Here is a 22,265-nt window from a genome sequence, read left to right on the forward strand (position 1 = left end):
TAATAAGATTTGATTCTTCGATAATTAAGGAAATTAGGATCCCCTTTTAAATGCGATCATCCGTTTTGATTACTTTGTCGGATATTTCACTATAAATCCACCCCCTTCGTTTCCTTACAACTCACACCTTCTATTCTTTCCCCCTCAATTCATACTTTAAAACATTCGTCAATATGCTCCATCCAATAATGATTCTTAATATACTCCTAACTTTCATACCGGTCATTCTTGTTTTTCATCTACCCCGGAAGATTTTATTTATTTTTACTATTACCTTGGAGTTATAGTAATTTTAATTCTCCTGTGCCTTTACATGGCAATACATATTGATATGCACTGTTTGTAATCTATGCGTTGTTGTCGAGCTTTAATTTTTTTTTTTTTATACTTCGGAGATCTTTGCCTTTTTATTCTCTTCTCGACTCTAAGTACTACAAGTAATGGTCCAGAATTCGTAGGTATGGAGTTTCGAATGAACATGACTAATGTTCTACGAGAGAGATTGTTATAGCGCGATCTTGATTTGGTAAATTACCATAATATCCGAAAAGACAGAATTTATCAATAAGATATGTTTTTAATATGTTTGGAGATTGAGTAGAATGTAAGAGTCGTGTAAATGGCACATGATGACGGTATGTTCTGTGAATCATCACGTTCAATTAGAAACTCAGCATGAATTACTGTAATATAATCACTTTGATCAAGTGTCATTATATTATACTAACTCATGCATCAATTCCCAACATTACTTCAATAACATTCATATTTTAAGTTCGAAAGTTTACAGAATATAGAAACTAATAGTTTCTCATATGATGTAACACTGATAGTTCACAGAGATAAATGATTTTAGATAAGATTAGTTATGAGAATATATTCAGAAATATCGAGGATATTTAAAATGAAAGATACGATAATATCTTTGAATATCTAAGATCAGAGGATGACGAAAACTATTGTCCGCAAGGGTTTAGAGTAAGGAGCAAGATTTTTGCTAAAGACTTCAGCAGGCACTGAATCATTTGGATTCTTTGAAGTCAAACTTATTCTTTGTGATTTGTCCACGGTTTCCTTCATAGTTTCGCATAATCCGCTTTTCGGTACTAAATTTTTCTATTGAGTGTTTCCAATACTCCATTCTTTATCATCATACTTTCGACCGTTAAGGTTGTGTACAGTTTTTGCTGCTGTATTCAGCTTTTTTTTTTTTTCTTCAGAATTTGTGGTATTGATTTGTAGACTGGATGCTTTTCAGAATTTCGGAATGGAAGATCATAATTCTAAGAGATAAATGTTATATGTTTACATATAACTGTTGATGTAGACATGCTGCGAGATTTCAAAATACTGATTGGTAATTCTCATTATCAGATGCAGATGAGTAGATGATAGGATTTCAATGAATATAATAACTTTTCATAAGGTCAAAGATCAATGATGTTGCTGGTAAGTTTACTGCTAATGTAGTGAGTTATAAACGGTTTTCCAGTATTGACGACGAAAGGCAACTTTTATATCAGGGTTATAATAAGCAAAACCGAGTGAAAAGTCGAAGTTGACTTGTTGGAGCTGTGACATAATTTACTACCTTGAAAAAGGGATTGTGAAGTTATTTTGGGTAATAATAATGCTAAAGGATCTAACACAGATACATGTTAAACGTTTACTCAGGTTCCGAGTATTTTCAGGTGCATAGCTATATGCATCACTCTTTCCTTCCGTAAATGATGTGCGATTGGTTCATCCTCTCGATTGAAATGTTTTCAAGAATCATGAAAGGTTTGAACACAGATTGAAATCGTCAAGATACAAATGAGGTTTAAAATAAGATCAAGTGGCAAACTTGAAGATTTGTTTAGTTTCATATGTTATAATCAATATTTTAATTCATTTTAATTGTCCAATGTTGGTAGTCCACAGTCGATAGCCCACGGTTGACAGTCCAATAATTCATATATAGTTTAATGTATAATATTCGAATTAATTAATACGTATCGTGACCCGTATACTTCTCAGACTCGATCACAACTCAAACTATATATATTATTATAGAATCAACCTCAACCCTGTATAGCTAACTCCCGCATTACTGCATATAGAGTGTCTATGGTTATTCCAAATAATATATATAGATGGGTCGATATGATATGTCAAAACCTTGTATACATGTCCCGATATTTAAAGTGCGTAAAATAAATCACAGAAATTAAATGACGATAAATAAAGTGCGTAAAGTAAATAACAGGAATTAAATGACGATAAATAAAATTGCGAGAATGTAAATTGCGATAATTAAATTGCGATAAATAAAGTGTAATCAGTTAGCTGGGAACAATTAGCTAGGAACAGTTAGCGTGGATTATTAACAAAATTTCTCATAGTTAATTTGTTTGTTTCTAACAAATTTTATTTTGTCAAATGTTTCCTTCATTATGCCACTTGATTTTTGATAAATCAAAATCCAAATATGAAATTGGATGAATATGGTTATTCTGTGGTGAATGGATTTGTATATCGATGGACGTAAGTAGGATAGTAAACGATTGTTGAATCAACTTCGAAGAATGTACAGTGTAATTTATTAATGTGAAATCTATATACTCCTCGGGTATTACCTACCCGTTAAAATATTTTCACCATTAACAGTTTGTACAAAAGAATTATTAATTACAATCTTTATGAAAACATGCATACATATATATTTTCTTCAGATGTAATCATGGATTTAATAAGTTAATATGATATTAAACTCATTTGATTTACCGTTAGAATAAGAATATATAATCTCTAAAACATTAGAGATTACATAATCGCCATGTCGAACGAAGATAACTGATGTAGAACAATTCGTAGAACGATAATTATACTCGAGGTACAGAATGAGATGTTGAGGCATGGATTGTTGATGGTAATGGTGCTGTTAATGATGGTACTGTTGGCACCGGTGATGTTGTTGAAGCTGGTACATTTTGCACCATATTTTCCAAATTGATTACTCGAGTGCGAAGTTCGTTGACTTCTTGTATTACTCCGGGATGATTGTCGGTCGGAACAAGTGGATGAATAAGGTTTAGAATTTGTGGATAGAATATAATCGTGTCGACTACTCTGAAATGAGGCTGAAAATGGTGTTTCGAATAGATTCGCCGGTAAACGTTTCAGTTTCATTGTCACGAGGTGAATTCGGGTGATGGAAGGGATCGCCTTTTTCGCGTCTCTATTGATTAGGTTGACTACGAACTCATCAGATGAATTGGGGATGGATGATTATTTGATTCATTCTAGTGACACTGCTTTCGAAGCTTAGGTGAAACTCCATATCGGAATAGCTGTCGGAATAACTATCGGAATAGCTATCGGAATCTGAGGGACTCGAACTGGTTGAGGGATTCATCTCGTACGATTGGAAGAAGGATTTTCGATAAGAAATAGATTATAGGATGTAGATTAGTACCCTGCAATACATAATTTACATATGCATATATAATACTAAAATCCCATAAGTTATGGAGGAATCTACAGAAAATGTCAGGCAAAGTTTACAATAACAGATACGCTAAGATATGAATTAGCAAATATGCTAAGATATGAATTTTGTCCATACACTAATCATGCAATCAATGCAATAAGATGTGTCTAGACTAAGGATGATAAGCAAGTGATTCTCTAAGAATGATAAGCAGGTAATTTTTGACACGAAATAATAAGCAAAACTTTTGACATGCAGACACGGTCGAAGTCCAGACTCACTAATGCATCCTAATGACTATCAGTTAGGCACACTAATGCAAGACCTGGTTTACTAAGACCACCGCTCTGATACCAACTTTCATGACCCGTCCTAATCCATCCGGACGAAGTCCATATCAATTATAAACGATTCACAATAGTTGATTACATCGCGAGGTACTTGACCTCTATATGATACATTTTACAAACATTGCATTCGTTTTTGAAAAGACAATCTTTCTTTATTTCGAAAGTTGATGGTATGCATACCATTGTATAATATATCTAACTATAATTGACTTAATAATAATCTTGATGAACTTAATGACTCGAATGCAACGTCTTTTGAAATATGTCATGAATGACTCCAAGTAATATCTCTAAAATGAGCAAATGCACAGCGGAAGACTTCTTTCGTACCTGAGAATAAACATGCTTTAAAGTGTCAACCAAAAGGTTGGTGAGTTCATTAGTTTATCATAACAATCATTTCAATATTTTTATAGACCACAAGATTTCATATTTCAATACACATCCCATACATAGAGATAAAAATCATTCATATGGATTGAACACCTGGTAACCGACATTCACAATATACATATAAGAATATCCCCATCATTCTGGGATCGTCCTTCGAACATGATATAAATTTCGAAGTACTAAAGCGTCCGGTACTTTGGATGGGGCTCGTTGGGCCCGATAGATCTATCTTTAGAGTTCGCGTCAATTAGGGTGTCTGTTCCCTAATTCTTAGATTACCAGACTTAATAAAAAGGGGCATATTCGATTTCGATCATTCAATCATATAATGTAGTTTCAATTACTTGTGTCTATTTCGTAAAACAATTATAAAAACAGCGCATGTATTCTCAGTCCCAAAAATATATATTGTGAAAGCATTTAAAAAGGGATTAATGAAACTCACGCATATAAATATTGTAAAACAGTTAATAAAGCATTTGCATGTATTCTCAGGCCAAAAATGTAAAGAGTAAAAAGGGCGAATGAAACTCACGCATATAAATATTGTAAAACAGTTAATAAAGCATTTGCATGTATTCTCAGGCCAAAAATGTAAAGAGTAAAAAGGGCGAATGAAACTCACCTATTGTATTTTGTAGTAAAAATACATAGAATGACGTTGAACAACTAAACAATGCAGGGTTGGCCTCGGATTCACGAACCTATATCATTTGTATATATATATTAAAATAAATAATCGTAATTTAAACAATTATATATATGCATATTATTATTTTATGTATTAAGATTAATATTCTTATATATGATTTTATTAATGCTTATATTACATTATGATACTTATTTGATTTTTAATTAATGTTATTAGTTAAAAACGAAATTTTAAGTAGTATTAGTATACTTTATATATATAATAATTATATTTATACTTATATATATATCTTTTGCTTTATAAAATTATTACCTGTAATAATACTAGTTTAAAGATAATAGTAATATTGTTAATAATAATTTTAATAAAAATGATAATTTAACTTATAGTGATATATTAAGACTAATACTTTTAGCAAGGTTAATCGTAATGGTAAGCTTAATAATAGTTATCGCTTCAATGAAAATTTTAATGATCATAAAATTAATAATACTATCATTAATGTTAAATGGTACTTATAATACTAATATTAATGAAAATGATGCTTTTGATTGTAATGACAATAATAACTATACATGTGATAACAGCGCTAATATTAATGATAATAATAACAATAACACTAATACTGATAACAATAATAACTTTAATAATTTTACTCCTAATGATATTATTATTAATGATAATAATATTAGTGATAATATCAATTATATTACTAGTCTTAATATGTATAATAATAATTACTAATAATAACAATAACAATAATAATGTTAATAATAATAATAATGACAATGATGATAATAATAATATTTAGGTTGGTTAATGATAATAATATTAGTAATATTTATATTAGTGACAATACTACTTATCATAATAACAATAACATAATTAATAATAATAATAATAATAACAATAATAAAAATAGTAATAATAATATAAATAATAAAAATATTAGGAAGACTACCTTAAAGGAGCTTTTCTAAAAAAAAAACTATTTCTGCCTTGAACGGGACTTGAACCCGCGACCTCTCGATACCCGACAAACACACTAAACCATTCGGCCATTCATTCTTTTCTGGTTAAACCTCGGACCCGTAAATATATAACTCGTATTAACCTTGTTCATCTTCTTCCTCCATCGAATAACAGTCGACCAGTTAATCCCTTCTGACTTCAATTAGTTGTTTTGATTTAAATTTAAAACTTAATAATAATAATAACATGTAACTGTGAGTTCAATTTAACAGAAATAAGAACAATTTTAATAACAGCTGAAAGAAGAAAAAAAAATATGGTTCGCGAAATACCTTTGAAAACTCAAACATTCAAATCGGTTTTTAGATCGTTTTGAATTAAGACTTCAACATGAAAAGGATTATAAACCGCTCCAGGAAACTTCTTAAATTGTCAATTGGACCTAAATCCAAACATATACCTCAAATTCGATCTAAGAACACAATTTGACTTTTTATTTTCAAAACTTTGACTTTCAAATTATAACTTGATAGATAAAATTAGGACTTGAATCTTCACAGAAAGTTTATATAGACGATTACTAATAGAATTGCATTATTACTTTTTCAAATTTGATTCGAATTCCAAGTTTTTACAAATTGACTCAATAACAGAGTTTTAACTTCTGTTTTCTTTAAAAAGAGATTTAAAATAAATAGAATACGAGAAACAGATTTAGATGATAATTGATACTGATAATGTGACACCTCTTTTCCCCGTTTACAACTGGATTTGATTGAATTAAATATGGTTTTGAGGTCGACAGACTCACCCAGTACACCATTAAATAAAAAGAATGAAAAGTGAAAGTGACTTCAAATTGATTCTTGGATTATGTTATCTGTGCTTATATTCGATTGTAACCAGTTTAGGGACAAAACCAAAATCATCTACAGGATGATAATAACAGGTAACAGATTATGATTCTTCATTTGTTTATAGAATTTTTATATAAATAATATTACTAATAAATAATTATAATTATATTATTAATAATAAAAATGACTAATAACAATAATAATACAATTAATAATAATAAATATAATAAGTGTAATAATAATATGATGATCACAAAATAAAGATTTTAATAATAACTAAAAATAATACTAATAATACTTTTATTAATAATATTAGTTATTTTAATGTTTATTATTATTAATGATAATAATAATAATAATAATAATAATAATAATAATAATAATAATAATAATAATAATAATAATAATAATAGTAATAGTAATAATATAACAATTTATACACTAATTTCATATCTATATGATATATATCTACTACTAATACTAAAATTGATGTTATTATTTAATGTAATAATAACATTACTAATACAACTGTACTTTAAACTTGAGATAACATATTTTTAGTATTTATTATTTATACATTTTAACATATTATTATATCCATACAATTACCAATTATAAATAGAATTCCTTTATGTATATATTACTATATATATACAATTATGTTTTAAGTATTAGGTATATAACTATATCAATTATATATATTGAAACAAATAATATCTGAGTATAACATTTAATTACTTTGTTAATATTGATAGATTATGTATATTCAATCTACTCTCTATATTCAAAATAATAAGTTTTAGTCATTTTAAGTTATCGTTCATAATAACTAAATCACATACTAGTACATTAATATAATTAGTTTATTTTATATATTTATTTACAAATATAATTATTTATACATATATTTCTGTTTACAATTAAAGGTTCGTGAATCATCGAGATTAGTCAAAAGGTCAATTGAATTTATGAACATAGTTCCAAAGTTTTCGAGACTCATCATTACAGACTTTTGCTTATCGTGTCGGAATCATATAAAGATTAAAGTTTAAATTTGGTCGGAAATTTCCGGGTCATCACAACCGGCCCCTTGATTATTGTTGTTGTGGTTGTTGTTATTGTTGGAGGAGTGATCGGCCATGGCCGCTTCCACGGCGGTGGCTATCATTCGTTGTAGAGCTTGTTCGGGAGTCTCATGGCGTGGCACACGACGAGGAGGCATTGTTCCTTCAAAACACAAGAATACCGTTGATTAGTATTTTCAATAATACTAATCATGATATGGAAATAGGATAGAGAGAAAAATTTTCCTTGACTCGCCTTAAATTCTTTGTGTCATAATGTCAGAACGTTCATATGAGTCACCGTAATATAATCCCGGAAATTATATTACCCTAATTCATATGTGCATCCGACATTACTTCACTAAGTCAAGGTAGCGCGTCAATCAAATTAAACAACGTGAGATTAAGATGAAATAAAAGTAGATGAGTAGAAACATTCGAGTATAATGCACAAGTAGTCAAGTAATTCCTACTTCAAGTCTATATGCCGGTTGTAGTCTAGACTCACTAATGTACCCTATGACTCGGGGTTAACACCAATGAACTCTAAATCCCTACAACCAACGCTCTGATACCATCTGTAGCGACCCGACAAAATCGTCATTGACGGCGCCGTCTACTTAGGTCCCGTTACGTGGTCATAAGTATTTAAAACAACGTTTGAACAAAAGTATGTCGCATTCATTTCAAAAGTAAAGATGTTTCAAGGTTTACAAGGTAGTTTGACAACTAGTTACATAACAAAGTTTAAAGTACAATTTAAACATATGCGACACAAATGAAAGTAGCCAAAAGATGCTCCATGTATGCATGTTTACTCGACATCCAAGCAAGTATCAAAAGAAATGAGCGGAAGCATGTATCACACAAATGTTCAAGGACCTGAGAAAAACATAGAAATCTGTCAACGAAAACGTTGGTGAAATCATAGGTTTGAATAAGTAAGTACAAGTGAACCACAAGATTTGCAACAATGAATTAATAGTAATACATTCCAAAAGTTTGTTTCACGAGCACCCAATTATCAATGCTTAACATTCCTTCCATAGAACCCCATCACAATAGTGTTAGAACATACACTGTTTCTTGAAAATATATTTCATTCGTAAACGGTAGCGAACCGTTTAAATGAGGGTTTGTCAAACCCATATGGCCATATAACATAAGTTCTCGCTTACACCCGGCAAGTGTAACTAATGATAATCGAATTGAGGATTTTTGTTCAAACTCGTATGTAGAATGTTTGTTTTCCTGTACTTGTGTTCACTTAGTAAAAATAAACGTTTATGTTTTCTCATCCCAAATGTAAGTACAAAAGAGTAAAAGTAGGTCTATGATCTCACCTTGAGCGCAAGAGCAAATAAGTACTTCGACGAGTAACGTGTGCAAAGAACAATGCTAGTCTTGACCTAAACAAATAGGTTGTATCAATAACGATAGTCACGATTGGTCAAAGATGTTCAATTAGTCCTATGGCTCGTTAAGACTCGATCATAATAGCATGTGAATCAAATTGTCATGTTTCATGCAAGGTACAAGTATAAAAGCATGTTAGAACGATTGCACAATCATTTGGTTAAGTTTGATTAAAAGTCAACTTAGGTCGGGTCAAAGTCAACGAAAAAGTCAACACGTTCGAGTCGGGTCCCGAACTATTTTTCTGAGGTTTTTAATCATATATGAGCATGGTAGAACAAGTTACATGTGAATCGGAGGTCCATAGCATAGCAAACATTTTCCGTAAAATGACCAGCGAAGACAGAAGCCTGCCAGTGTATCTGGACGGCGTCCAGATTGTCTGGACGGCGTCCAGCTTTGAAGGCTGAGACGGCGTCCAAAGATCTGGACGGCATCCAGCTTTGAAAACTGGGACGGCGTCTAAGGATCTGGACGGCGTCCAGGTCCGTATTCAAGTCTGATGCAGAAAACTCCTAAGTGCAAGAACCAAAAACCAAACTAACACATTTTATGATCCGCAAACAACCAAAACATGTATCTTATATCATCGGAAAGATATTTTGACGAGGAAAACGAATAGACACATTTCAATGAGTAATTCAACACTTACAACAACCCAAAACCGCATTAAACATTCATAATCAAAGGTTCAAGTTCTAAAAACGTATTTCATGATTCGAGCAACCAATTTACATGTATAATATGCCGTTTCGAAGGTAATCAAACACACATTGCAACAAAACACTTATCAACAATATTTCATAGCATTTGATACATCAAAAGTTCATATAAAGCTTATCAAACCCTAACCAAAATCTCAAAACCAATAATCATGTTAATGTAAGGTTTTCATGTCAATCAACACATTAAAACGAAGCTAATGAAGTAACTAACACGTTGAACACACAACCATTAATATATAAACACATTTCATCATCCAAAATCAAAGATTTAGCAAGCTCTTTTTCAAGTTCATGCTAGTTATGTCAATTCACAAGATCGAGCATACAAATCACATATACGACATCACAATGAGCCATAGACACTAATTAACACACCTTTAAGTCAAGAACACTAAAATTATGAAATTTAAAGTTTTTAAAAAGTTACCCAATCGAGATGAAATTAGTATCAAAATGTAGAGAATGAAGAGAGGATTCCAAATATGTAATTTGTTTTGATGTTAGCCTCCAAAATCGGATTTAGATGATGAATTAAGGATTGAATGTTGAGAGGATTTGGAAGTAGTAAAAGATGAGGATGAAAATGAATGGATGAAAGGGGTTTGACCCTTTGACCTAGTCAAAGGTTTGATCCCTTGTCAAATTTAGTCCCTCAACTTTCGTTCGTTTAGTCATATACCTAAACGAGATAATTTAAAACGCGTATTAACAGGAGATGTTATAGTCATATAACGGACTTTAAATAATTAAACGGAAAAGTAAACGGAAAAAGGCGGGATGTTACATCCGCCAAGGAAGCAAAGTATTGGGAGGATTACCAATTCTCCGATGAATCGGATCCCGACAAGGATTCCGATGATGTTATAGAAATTACCCCAACACAATTTAATAAGGCAAAAGAGAACAATAAGGGAAAGGGCATAAAAATAGAGAAATTTGATTCCAAACCCGATGAACTTTATATGTATCGTCAACACCCGTATTTCTTAAGTTGTGACAATAACCCGGGAACCTCTAAACCACCAGGTTTTTCTAAACCAATGTGGAAAACGACGGCTCGTATTAGGGGAACATCATATATCCCTAGAAACTTGGCAAAATGAACCAAAACCGAAGAAGAAGAAACGAGCGAGTCGGAATAAGATAGTTGTATTCGTGTGGTGTAATATATGTAATATAGTGTGCTTATGCTTTATGATATATGTAAAAATTGCTTGAATTAATAAGTATTTTTTTTTATGAATCTAACTCTTGTCTATTTTACAGTATAAAAACACAAAATAGATAGACAACCCAATATTTTAAGAGACCTACCCGGAGACATGATTGATGAAATCTTGTCTAGAGTCGGTCAGAATTCCTCGGCACAACTATTTAAGGCGAGATCAGTTTGTAAGACATTCGAAGAACGTTCCAAGAATGCCTTGGTTTATAAAAAGCTTTTGTTCGAATGAACAAATGATGTGCACTATTTATCATTCAATAAACAAAAGCCAATATGTTTGAAAACTTTGGTAAAATTTAATCATTTTTCTACGCTAATCACCCTCAATAATTTAAATTGTTACTGATTTCTTGCAAATGAGGGCATTGCAAGATCTTAAGTGTGGGAAGGGGTTAAATTCTTTCGGATTTTAAAATTTTTTGACTTAAACACTTGGTTACCATTAAAAATACTAGTAATGCTGTAGTTGTATTAGAATCTAGTGCTCTCTGATAATAAAGAACAGCCCTAGTCTTATATACTGACTACCCAATTCTAGTAAAAATTTTCAAAATTTTCAAATAAATGAATTCAAAATCATGTTCATACATATTTATGAGCGATAAAACTAGGTGTTAACACCGAAATTATTGTTACCTCGGAAAGGACATAAATTGAGAAACAACCCAAAATGTTAGAATTCATTTAAAATATAATAGAGGACAATAAAAAGATAAAGAAAGAAAAATAAAAGCCAAGTGTGGGAAAAATTTACCAAGTTATTTAGAACATATGTCACATATTTTTGTACAAATAATTGAAGATACTTTTGTTTTGGACAAAATTGACCATTTTACCAGGTAAATTGTAATATATTTGAAAGAAAGATGGATCTACACGATGAATCAATTCCATCATTAAAAGGAAGTAAAGTCTTCCGAAAAAGATACGCGCTTCTTGATTTAGGTCAGGAAGTTGTCGTCCAGACCAGTTGTAGAGTCTACGAAAAACCTTGAAAAGTTTTCTCGAAAATCAGCTGGAAATCCACGGACCTCAGCATCAAACAGGGTCGCCAAGTGGTCAGACTTATCCTAACCATGAGAGGATCTGTCTCGTAAAATGGGGAGGGCACCGTGCAAATTAGCTTGATAAGACTAATGAATTAGATCCCCAGAAAGGATAATCTCCTTAAAATATCAAAAATCAGCTTTTAAGCCTGATATTACTCAATCCTTGAGATTGACTTTTAAAGATTGAGAATTACAAACTCATGGAATTCGATGATATCTAAACTCGAGCTTGAACGAGAAAATATTTTGATCAAAATTACAAACCGATTTGTTTTCTGAAAACCCATTTTTAATGCGTTCATTACCATTGAACGTAAAATCCTAGGAATTCACCTGGAATTCATTAGGTCACCTGAACCAAATCGGGTGTCAACCGTAAGAACGGTGGTTGCATAGCATGGTCAAAGACAGGACCTTGTGCTAGACCGAAAAACTATAGGTTGAGCTTTACTATTGCTCCTACAAAGGATAGTAATTGCATTCGACACGTTATAGACCATAATTAAAAGCATGTCACGGGACATTGCCTTAACAGTTGCTTGTTCAACGCTTTTCTTTACAACCGGACGGTAGTTTACCAAAAGGTAATATACGGAGCAAGTATACTGGACGTGTTGCTTTCCCAATACAAGGTTAGCAAGTGGGTGACACAAAACCTCAAGTTTTGAGCTAAAATTTTTAAATCTAAAACCCACAAAAACAATTTGCAAACACCGATGAAGGGTTATTTCGGAAAACTTATCTAGGATAAAAGCTAGATTTAATTTTCAAAAGATCAAATGTTTTCATAAAGATCCAATTTCCTAAAGGATCTAAATTTTTATAGTCATGTGGGACTGTAAACCACAACGTTACTATCATTGTTTATACCACCGTATAGAAATCACTGATGTACAAAGTGTGAAGAATAAAAGAAGTGATTCTAGTATTTTTATTTTCAAGACTATATTGCTTGAGGACAAGCAACGCTCAAGTGTGGGAATATTTGATAATGCTAAAAACGAACATATATTTCATAGCATTATCCCTCAAGAAAGACAAGCTTTTGGTTGCAATTGTTCTATTTACAAGTGATATTCGTTTAAATAATAAAAGATGAAGACAAAAGACAGATTCGACGAATTGAAGACGCAAACGACCAAAAAGCTCAAAAGTACAAAGTACAATCAAAGTGGTTCAAATTATTGATGAGAAACGTCTCAAAATTACAAGAGTACAAGACGCGAAACGCAAAATACAAGATATTAAATTGTACGTAAGGACGTTCGAAAATCCGGAACTGGGACCAAAGTCAAGTTTCAACGCGCGACGCAACGGAGCGAAAATTACAAGTCAACTATGTACATAAATATAATATAATATATAAATAATTCTTAAAATTATTTATATATTATATATATTTATTTAAAACCGTCGGCAAGAAGCAAACAACAACATGTGAGCTCACTCAGCTGGCCATGCGATCGTATGGCCAGGAAGAAGAAAATCCATGCGGTCGCATGGCCCAAATTTGAGGGTCAGGTCCTATTAATTTCGCAGTTTTGGTCGAACAAAAATACATCTTTTTCTTTCTCCATCTCTCAAACGTATATATATATATATATATATATATATATATATATATATATATATATATATATATATATATATATATATATATATATATATTAAAATTTTAATTTTAATTTTAATTTTAATAATAAGGGTATGTTAGCGAATGTTGTAAGGGTGTAAGTCGAAATTCTGTCCGTATAACGCTACGCTATTATTAATTATTGTAAGTTATGTTCAACCTTTTTAAATTAATGTCTCGTAGCTAAGTTATTATTATGCTTATTTAAGCCGAAGTAATCGTGATGTTGGGCTAAAATATTAAAGATTGGGTAATTGGGCTTTGTACCATAATTGGGGTTTGGACAAAAGAACGACACTTGTGGAAATTAGACTATGGACTATTAATGGGTTTTATATTTGTTTAATTAAATGATAGTTTGTTAATTTAATATAAAGATTTACAATTGGACGTACCTATAAATAACCATATACACTCGATCGTACACGATGGGCGGGATATTTATAAGTACTAATAATCGTTCATTTAACCGGACACGGGAATGGATTAATATTCAATGGACTTATTAAAACAGGGGTGAATTATATACAAGGACACTTGGTGTAATTATAGTTTAAGTCCCCAATTAGTTGGAATATTTGACTTCGGATATAAGGATAATTTGACGAGGACACTCGTACTTTATATTTATGACTGATGGACTGTTATGGACAAAAACCAGACGGACATATTGAATAATCCAGGACAAAGGACAATTAACCCATGGGAATAAACTAAAATCAACACGTCAAACATCATGATTACGGAAGTTTAAATAAGCATAATTCCTTTATTTCATATTTAATTGCACTTTTAATTATCGCACTTTTATTTACTGTCATTTCATATTTAATTGCACTTTTAATTATCGTACTTTTTAATTATCGCAATTTTATCGCACTTTAATTTATCGCACTTTAATTATTGTCATTTACTTTACGTTTTAAATTAAGTCTTTTATATATTTAAGATTTTACATTAGGTTTTAACTGCGACTTAAGTTTTAAAATCGACAAACCGGTCATTAAACGGTAAAAACCCCCTTTTATAATAATAATACTACTTATATTTATATATATATTTATTTACAAATATAGTTTTAAAAATATAGCGTTAAACTTGGCGAGTTCCCTGTGGACGAACCGGACTTACTAAAAACTACACTACTGTACGATTAGGTACACTGCCTATAAGTGTTGTAACAAGGTTTAGGTATATCCACTCTATAAATAAATAAATAACTTGTGTAAAATTGTATCGTATTTAATAGTATTTTGTAGTAAAAATATAACTATTTTGTACCCCTTCGCTTTAACATCATGGAATGAACCGGACTTACTAAAAACTACACTACTCTACGATTAGGTACACTGCCTATAAGTGTTGTAGCAAGGTTTAAGTATATCCCATATACATAAATAAATAGATGGGGCTTGTGTAATTTCGTTGTATTTCGTAATAAACAATAATAGTATTTCGTACACCTCCGCTCGCACATCATGGTTCAATGCCAAAAAGCCTTGTTTGGTGTAAAACTGACAAAATGCACTCTATTTCGTGGGTAAAACTGAATCTAAGACTTGCACGTATTTTGTGAGTTAAGGAATGAGGAACGACATTTCAGAAGGGATGAACGACGTTTCAAATGTTGGAACGGCGTTCCAAAACCAAGAACGACATCGTGTAACAAGGAAATGGGTAGAAAGTTGAAAAGAACATTTTGGAGCCGCTTGAGGAACGACGTTCCTTATGTGGAATGATGTTCTTGTTTAATGTATAAGTGGAACGACATTCCTATGTCTGGAACGGCGTTCCAGTTGCCAGACTGGAATATTAAAACCATTTTAAAAGGCTTGTTTAAGGGGCATTTTGGTTAAATCATTTGAGTGTCATTTTGGGAGCCATAAAGTAGATCTAGATCCCATTTTGGATCTCATTTCACCCACTCAAACTCTCTCATCTTATCTAGTGAGAGAAACCTCCATTTTAGAGTGAAAAAGCTTGATTCAAGGAAGAAGAAGTTGGAATCTCTTCAAGGTGCAAGTGTTAAAGTTGTTCATCTCATTTTTAGCTACATTTTGGTAGTGGTGGTAAGTTCTAACTCCGAATTTCATTTGTTGATTTGATATTCAAAGTTAGAGTTTAAGCTTAAATTGATGAGAAACTCATTGATGCTCATGAAGTGAGTTTATTGTTTCTAGTGATTGGGTTTAGACTCATTGTTGGTGGGATTTGGGTTGGAAGACTAATTGACCATGTTAGGGCTTGTAATTTGGGTATAATCACTAGGGTTAGACCACTGCCAACGCTAGAGTCGTTGGGAGAGTCTTTTTTCAAAATCAAATGACAGCGTTGGTAGTATATCATCATTTAACGTCGGTGCAAAAGATTAATATGACATCGTCTCACTGCAGAACCAAAAAGACAGAAGTGAATGTGGGTCAGACAAAGAATTATGTTAAATATTAGGATGGTCCAAGTGAATATGGGTTCTAGCAATTTATTTGTATTATTTGAATGTCTACTTTTTGAAGAAACGTGTGGTCACTATTTTAAGTTATATTTTTAATTTAATTTATGAATGTATTTTAAAAAAGTTAGTTTTTTAATTAAATAATAAGTGGGTCCATTATTTAGAAAGAAGTATGTAATTGTTGGTAGCATTCAGTCTTTTTAAGTCTTTTCTAAAAAGTATTAAGGTGGCGCTAATGTGGCAGTCAGTCTTTCTAATGAAGCATGTCATGGTTGGAGTGGTCTTAGTGATTATGTTGATGTTGGAACCCAAATGGGTGTGTTTGAAAGCTTGATTTTGAAATTGATCAAAATTAGGGTTTGTGAATTAATTTAGGGAGGACAAGTGTTTAACACTTGTGTTTTGATTTAATTGGCGTTATAGGACCATTTTCACCAGTGTTAAGTAATTATTGGTTAGTTTGGCCATTTGTTGTGCTCGGAAGTGCAATTGGGTCGAAATTGCACTAAGTGTCAATTTTTGTTGGTTTTTAATCCACCCTAATTGTGTTGTTTGTTATGTGATAAATGAAATAGGTACATTCTATTGACGGTTGCGGCTTTGGCATTTGCATTCATCAAGGCGAGAAGGTGAGTGTAAATATATTATATGCGTATGTATGCATAAGATGAGTGCGGGTGGGGTTGAGTAATCCTTGTTCGTCGGGGTTCACTTTACATATGTGTGGGATGATGAACCTATGAGTTCGGGTCCACTTGGCACGTTTGTGAGTTTTGGGTTACCACCTGTGGGGTAGTGAATCTCGTAAGTTTCGAATTCACATCGATAAATAGGTCAACCCCGTTGATGTTGTTGAGGTGATTTGGGTAGTGAATCGCATGTGGTTTCGGATTTACAATGCCGCGCGTGGTTTCAGACATTTCCATTGTTATTGTTATGACTTAGGGTGGTAAATCTCGTGTGGTTTCGGATTCACTGGGGGCGCGTGTGGTTTCGGCCAACCCTATTGTCGTTGAGGTGAAGGTAGTGAATCGTGTGTGCTTTCGGATTCACTCGGGCGCGTGTGTTTTTGGCCAACCCAAGTTGTAGTTGAGATGAAGGTAGTGAATCGCGTGTGGTTTCGGCCAACCCTCATGTGTTTGAGGTTAAGGGGTTAACCTTGGGATTTTTGGGTATTGCGTATGTGTATATATATATATATATATATATATATATATATATATATATATATATATATATATATATATATATATATATATATAGTTTCTATTATAATCCTAAAATGATGATGCAATAATTATCTTTTTTCTTTCTATAAAAAAACAAAAAGAAAAATTGTGACGAGGTGATGTCATAAATAGAATTATTTTTACAATTAAATTAAATCTACTTAATGACATCATAAATAAGGATTATCTAAGTTTTAAAAAAAATTAAAAATAAAGAAAAAAAATTCTAAGTCCAAATGATGATGTTATTAAAATAATTAATTGTATTTAGTAAAAATATTAACATGTTAATTTTATAATATATGTAACATTATGTACAACCTTATGATAAAACACGCTCAGGACCATATGTATAATATTTGAAGCATTATGTATAACTTTATGATGAAATACTCACATGACCATATGTATAAACTTTAAAACAAATTGTACAATCTTTTACAAATCACCTCATAAACACGTGTACAAAATTCGAAGCATATTGTACAACTTTCATGTAATAATTGTATTTTAATTTTTAAAAATTTATCAAGAGGCATTTGTTATTACTAATAATTATTATTATTTAAAATATAAATACTCAATTTTTAAACAAAATTTATTATTATTTATTATAATTATAGTTATTATATTATTATTATTATTCAAATATGGTTGCTTTTTACGAGATTAATTATGTTACATATGCATGCGAAATACATGTCTCAATAAAAGGTTGTAATATAGGTTTTTGACAAAGTTAAGTATATCAAGTTAGTTCATTTATTCTTACCAAATTAAGTACATCAATATATTTGTAAAAATAACGACAAGTTTCTTAGTCGGAATTCGTTGTTTCACGAGCCATTAAACTAAATGACTTTGACATTTACATTCACTTAATACCTAAAATATATTAAACTGTTTCGTTTAAACAAACTCGTGATTTCACGGGTCATTTCACTAGTATAAATATATATATATATATATATATATATATATATATATATATATATATATATATATATATATATATATATATATATATATGATGTAGCTAATCTTGAGGACTTGACATGGTGGTACGTAGTGTATAGCTTGCTTAATTATACGTGGATGCGGTATGTGTTTATTACTTGTGTAGGTGATACATATTCATTGTATGCATATGTATGTATATAGTATGTTTATCATCACTAAGCTTTATAGCTTACCCTCTCGTTGTTTATATTTTTATAGATTCGCATGGAAGATGTGGCAAGGGTAAGCGCCGAAATTAGTGGATTATTGCGGGTTGCTTTAGAAGACTTTGCTTTTGGATTTGATTTAGGATTGGGTAGAGCATTTTCAATCACCATGCTCGATCTTATGTTGGAGTTTAAACGCTTTGGGTCGAAAGTGTCTTTTGGTTATGTTAAAACGGGTCTTGGGTTATGCCCACTTTGATATTTAAATTATTGTACGAAACACATTAACGTTGTTTAAACTTATTGGCGAGTTGGAAGTGTTTTGAAAACATAAGTTGTGGCGTCGTGCTATTAATATTAATGTGTTGTAAGAATTTTTTTTTCGGGTCGGTATAATGACGGGTTGGGTCATTACAGTATTGAAAAGATTTATGATTGTTATAAGAGATAGAATAGGAAATTTACGGAGATAATACTTCCCCTCGAAATGGTAATCCATCAACGACAAGAGCATAAACTAGAAACCCTGGCAAGAAGCAGCCTAATATAGTAACTAATACTCTTGCTGTTACAATAGATACTCCTCTCGTTTGCTCCATAACACTCCTAAGCAAAATATATACATACAAACCTAATCAGAAATATACTCTCTATATTTAATTTGGAAAGTCAATCTAAAGTCGTTTATGTATCAGTACCTTTTTTTGATGTCTAGCAAGAACAAAGTACAAGGGATCTTTGGAACATTCTTCATGTGACAACTTGAAGAACTGTACAGCAATGTATCCACAAGTACCAACGCAGTGGAAGAATATAATAATTTCGATTATAACTCTTACAGAGAAGTTTACAATTGTTGTATGCACTTCTAATAAACAACAATGAAATCATTACCTTCCTATCCAAAATAGAAGACATGTAAAAAGAACGCCATAGATCCAATTTGATTCCTTGTATCCAAACCATACCTAAAGACGACACATACAACTCTAATTAATTCCAAAAGTAAATAAACAGAGCGATTTACATAACTTTAAATCCACTATGATTACTTTGCTAACTGTGTTAAGAAATACTAACAATCACTCAGGTCATAATAAGCCACAAAGTTTAATCCAAGTTCTTGAAATCTAGTTTAAATTTCAAACTTAACGACAAAAAAATTTAGACTTGCGATGAAATGTTGTTTTATACCCCTATCAAGCATATATCAATGATAACATCTGTCAATGCCACTTGCATCCATCTGCAAAACGTTTGACAACAAACTTATTCAGGCATAAAATTAAAATTTATAAATGCAAAGCAGCAAAGTTGAGGTAAAAATGGTAATTAACAAACTACAAATACTTAGCTCACCATAACTATAACTACTACATATATATGATGTGGCACACTGATAGTGAGTGGCCTAAAATGAAAGCTAAATTACTACATTGGGGATATGATTCGTACAGGATAAATAGAAATTATAAATTTAAATTTTTATAAATCAACATTAAATTATATCAATAAACATGTATGTATTATTTACCTCGCGCGTGAATCGAAACAAGAAGAGAAACCATCCATGATGAGTCCATATAATAGTGCCGTAGTCTTGACACAAGCCAATATAGTGAACAAAGTCTTGAATGTTACAACTGCAACACTCCCCATGTTTCCTTAGATAAATAATATATATTCTGAATTCTGATTATAATTAGAAACTGATACTTAATTATGAGAACTGAGGAGGCCCTTATGTCAGTATAATATGATTAGGGGTGGTCTAATCTAATTTATAGTGCTCAATCGATATATTTTTGTCATTTGACTATAAGGTTGTGTTTGGTTTTGCAAAAATCGGTAGAACCGGATAGGATTTATATCTCATTGAAAATAGTTAAGGAACCAAACCTAAATTCCCAGAGGTTTATAGCTTTAGTGGGTCGACATCGTTGAAAAAATAACGCCGTGAATGTATATGGACTGAGAATGAAATCAACTTATGAACTTCAATGAATTTAGCTCGGATGAGTACGATGGCGATGGCGATGGCGATTTCGATTGCCATTGCGATTGTGATTGCGATTGCCACAGTTGTTGCGAATGCGATTGTAACAGTATGTCATCCTTGGAATCAGAATCGTAGAAGCCTATGGTTAAGGGTCCATGTTTGGAACTGACTCTATGAGTTTAGCTCACACTCGTGTTTGTGTTCCTTTTTTTTTTTGGTTATGTGGTTGTTTTATCGAGGTCATTTGAGATATTTTGTCGTGACTTGTCGTCTTTAGCTTTTTTTGCGGTGTTTGGTTAGGTAGCTTAGATTTTTGTCGGTATGTTTTCGTTGTTCTTTCTAGCTTTTTGCTAGTTGTATATTTTTCTTGTATTTATAAATAATTACTTTTTTCAAAAAAAAAAATTTATGAACTTCTATACAGTATTACTCTGTATTAATCAATGTGTGGTAACCACCAAATCTTGCCTTGAGTGGTATGGTGTGAGATTCAACTTGGAGTACTGTCAACTCACATTCGATTCTCACTCAAAGCAGGGAGTTTCCAACCTTCGATAGTACTGCCAACATCGTCACGAATTGAGTTTCCTCCTAACGCATGTATGAGTGACAAATGAAAGCATTCGATATCCATATCGCCATTCAAAAAAAATAATGTGTGGTAACTATGTACTCCGTATAACTATTAAGCTCTCTCTCTCCCGATTTAATATCGCCACCCCCAGTTTAATATACAAAACACACAGTTTTGAAATATCATTAATATAGTGTATTTTTATTTGTTTTACAGTTTTATCCTTACTTTTTACGTATCATTTTGTTTTACATTAAAAAATATTAAGTGTATAAAAGAAATCCACCACATTATTCATATGTATGAAAGTGAAGTATTAATTTGTGACAACCCATAAAAAAAAAATACAGATTACTAAATTTAGAGGAGGAAGTAGTTAATTTTGCCTTTTGGGTTATCCAAAGTTAATAGTTTACTTTTCAAATAACAAGGTAAAGTTCTTTTAAAAATTTAGTTTATTCATGTAAAATTAAAATGTAGATAAAAATTAAGGTAAAATGGTAAAGTAAATACAAAATATAGTGTGATAATGACATTTAAAAAATTGTGAGTTTTTTGTTTGTGATTTATTGAATTGAGACAAAGGGAGTATATTAATAAGAGGAGTGATCGATAGACCACTAAAATTGATTCATACATAGAGATGACGCTCGCGGGCGACGGACACGAATCCTTAATACTCGCGATGTAAGACCCTAATATTTATTGTACATAAGTGTAAATAAGCTACTGGAAGTGTGGGAAGCTATGTGTCATTAAACTGTGACCAGAGCCCGTTCAGACCACTGTGTGCGCCACGCACATGTAAGGGAGCGCGCCGCACACCCTTTCCAGCTGCCAGATTCTGTTTCATTTAATTGGATATTTGGAAGGGCTTTTTGGTAAAATCACATGAGGACGAGTTTGGGGCTTTAGTGGCCAGTTGTTTGGTGGTTGAAACACACTTAACATTATCACCAACCACTTCATCTCTCCAAATAAAAGTTCTAGAGTGAGAAACCCATTTGAGAGAGAGAAAGCTCAAATCAAGAAGGAAG

The 22,265-nt window shown here is 31.7% G+C and overlaps 1 protein-coding gene across 1 annotated transcript; it reads right to left on the minus strand.

Moving 5' to 3' along the window:
- Positions 1-19,116: 19,116 nt before the first annotated feature.
- On the minus strand, positions 19,117-20,314 carry LOC139868842 (uncharacterized). The gene is made up of 5 exons (XM_071857185.1): positions 20,190-20,314; positions 19,850-19,901; positions 19,550-19,623; positions 19,354-19,425; positions 19,117-19,261 (listed from the first exon to the last, which is right to left on the minus strand). Exons 1-5 carry the CDS (start codon positions 20,312-20,314, stop codon positions 19,117-19,119), a joined length of 468 nt encoding a protein of 155 aa, XP_071713286.1.
- Positions 20,315-22,265: the final 1,951 nt, after the last annotated feature.

The sequence above is a fragment of the Rutidosis leptorrhynchoides genome, chromosome 9, assembly GCF_046630445.1.
Source record: "Rutidosis leptorrhynchoides isolate AG116_Rl617_1_P2 chromosome 9, CSIRO_AGI_Rlap_v1, whole genome shotgun sequence".
Taxonomy (NCBI): domain Eukaryota; kingdom Viridiplantae; phylum Streptophyta; class Magnoliopsida; order Asterales; family Asteraceae; genus Rutidosis; species Rutidosis leptorrhynchoides.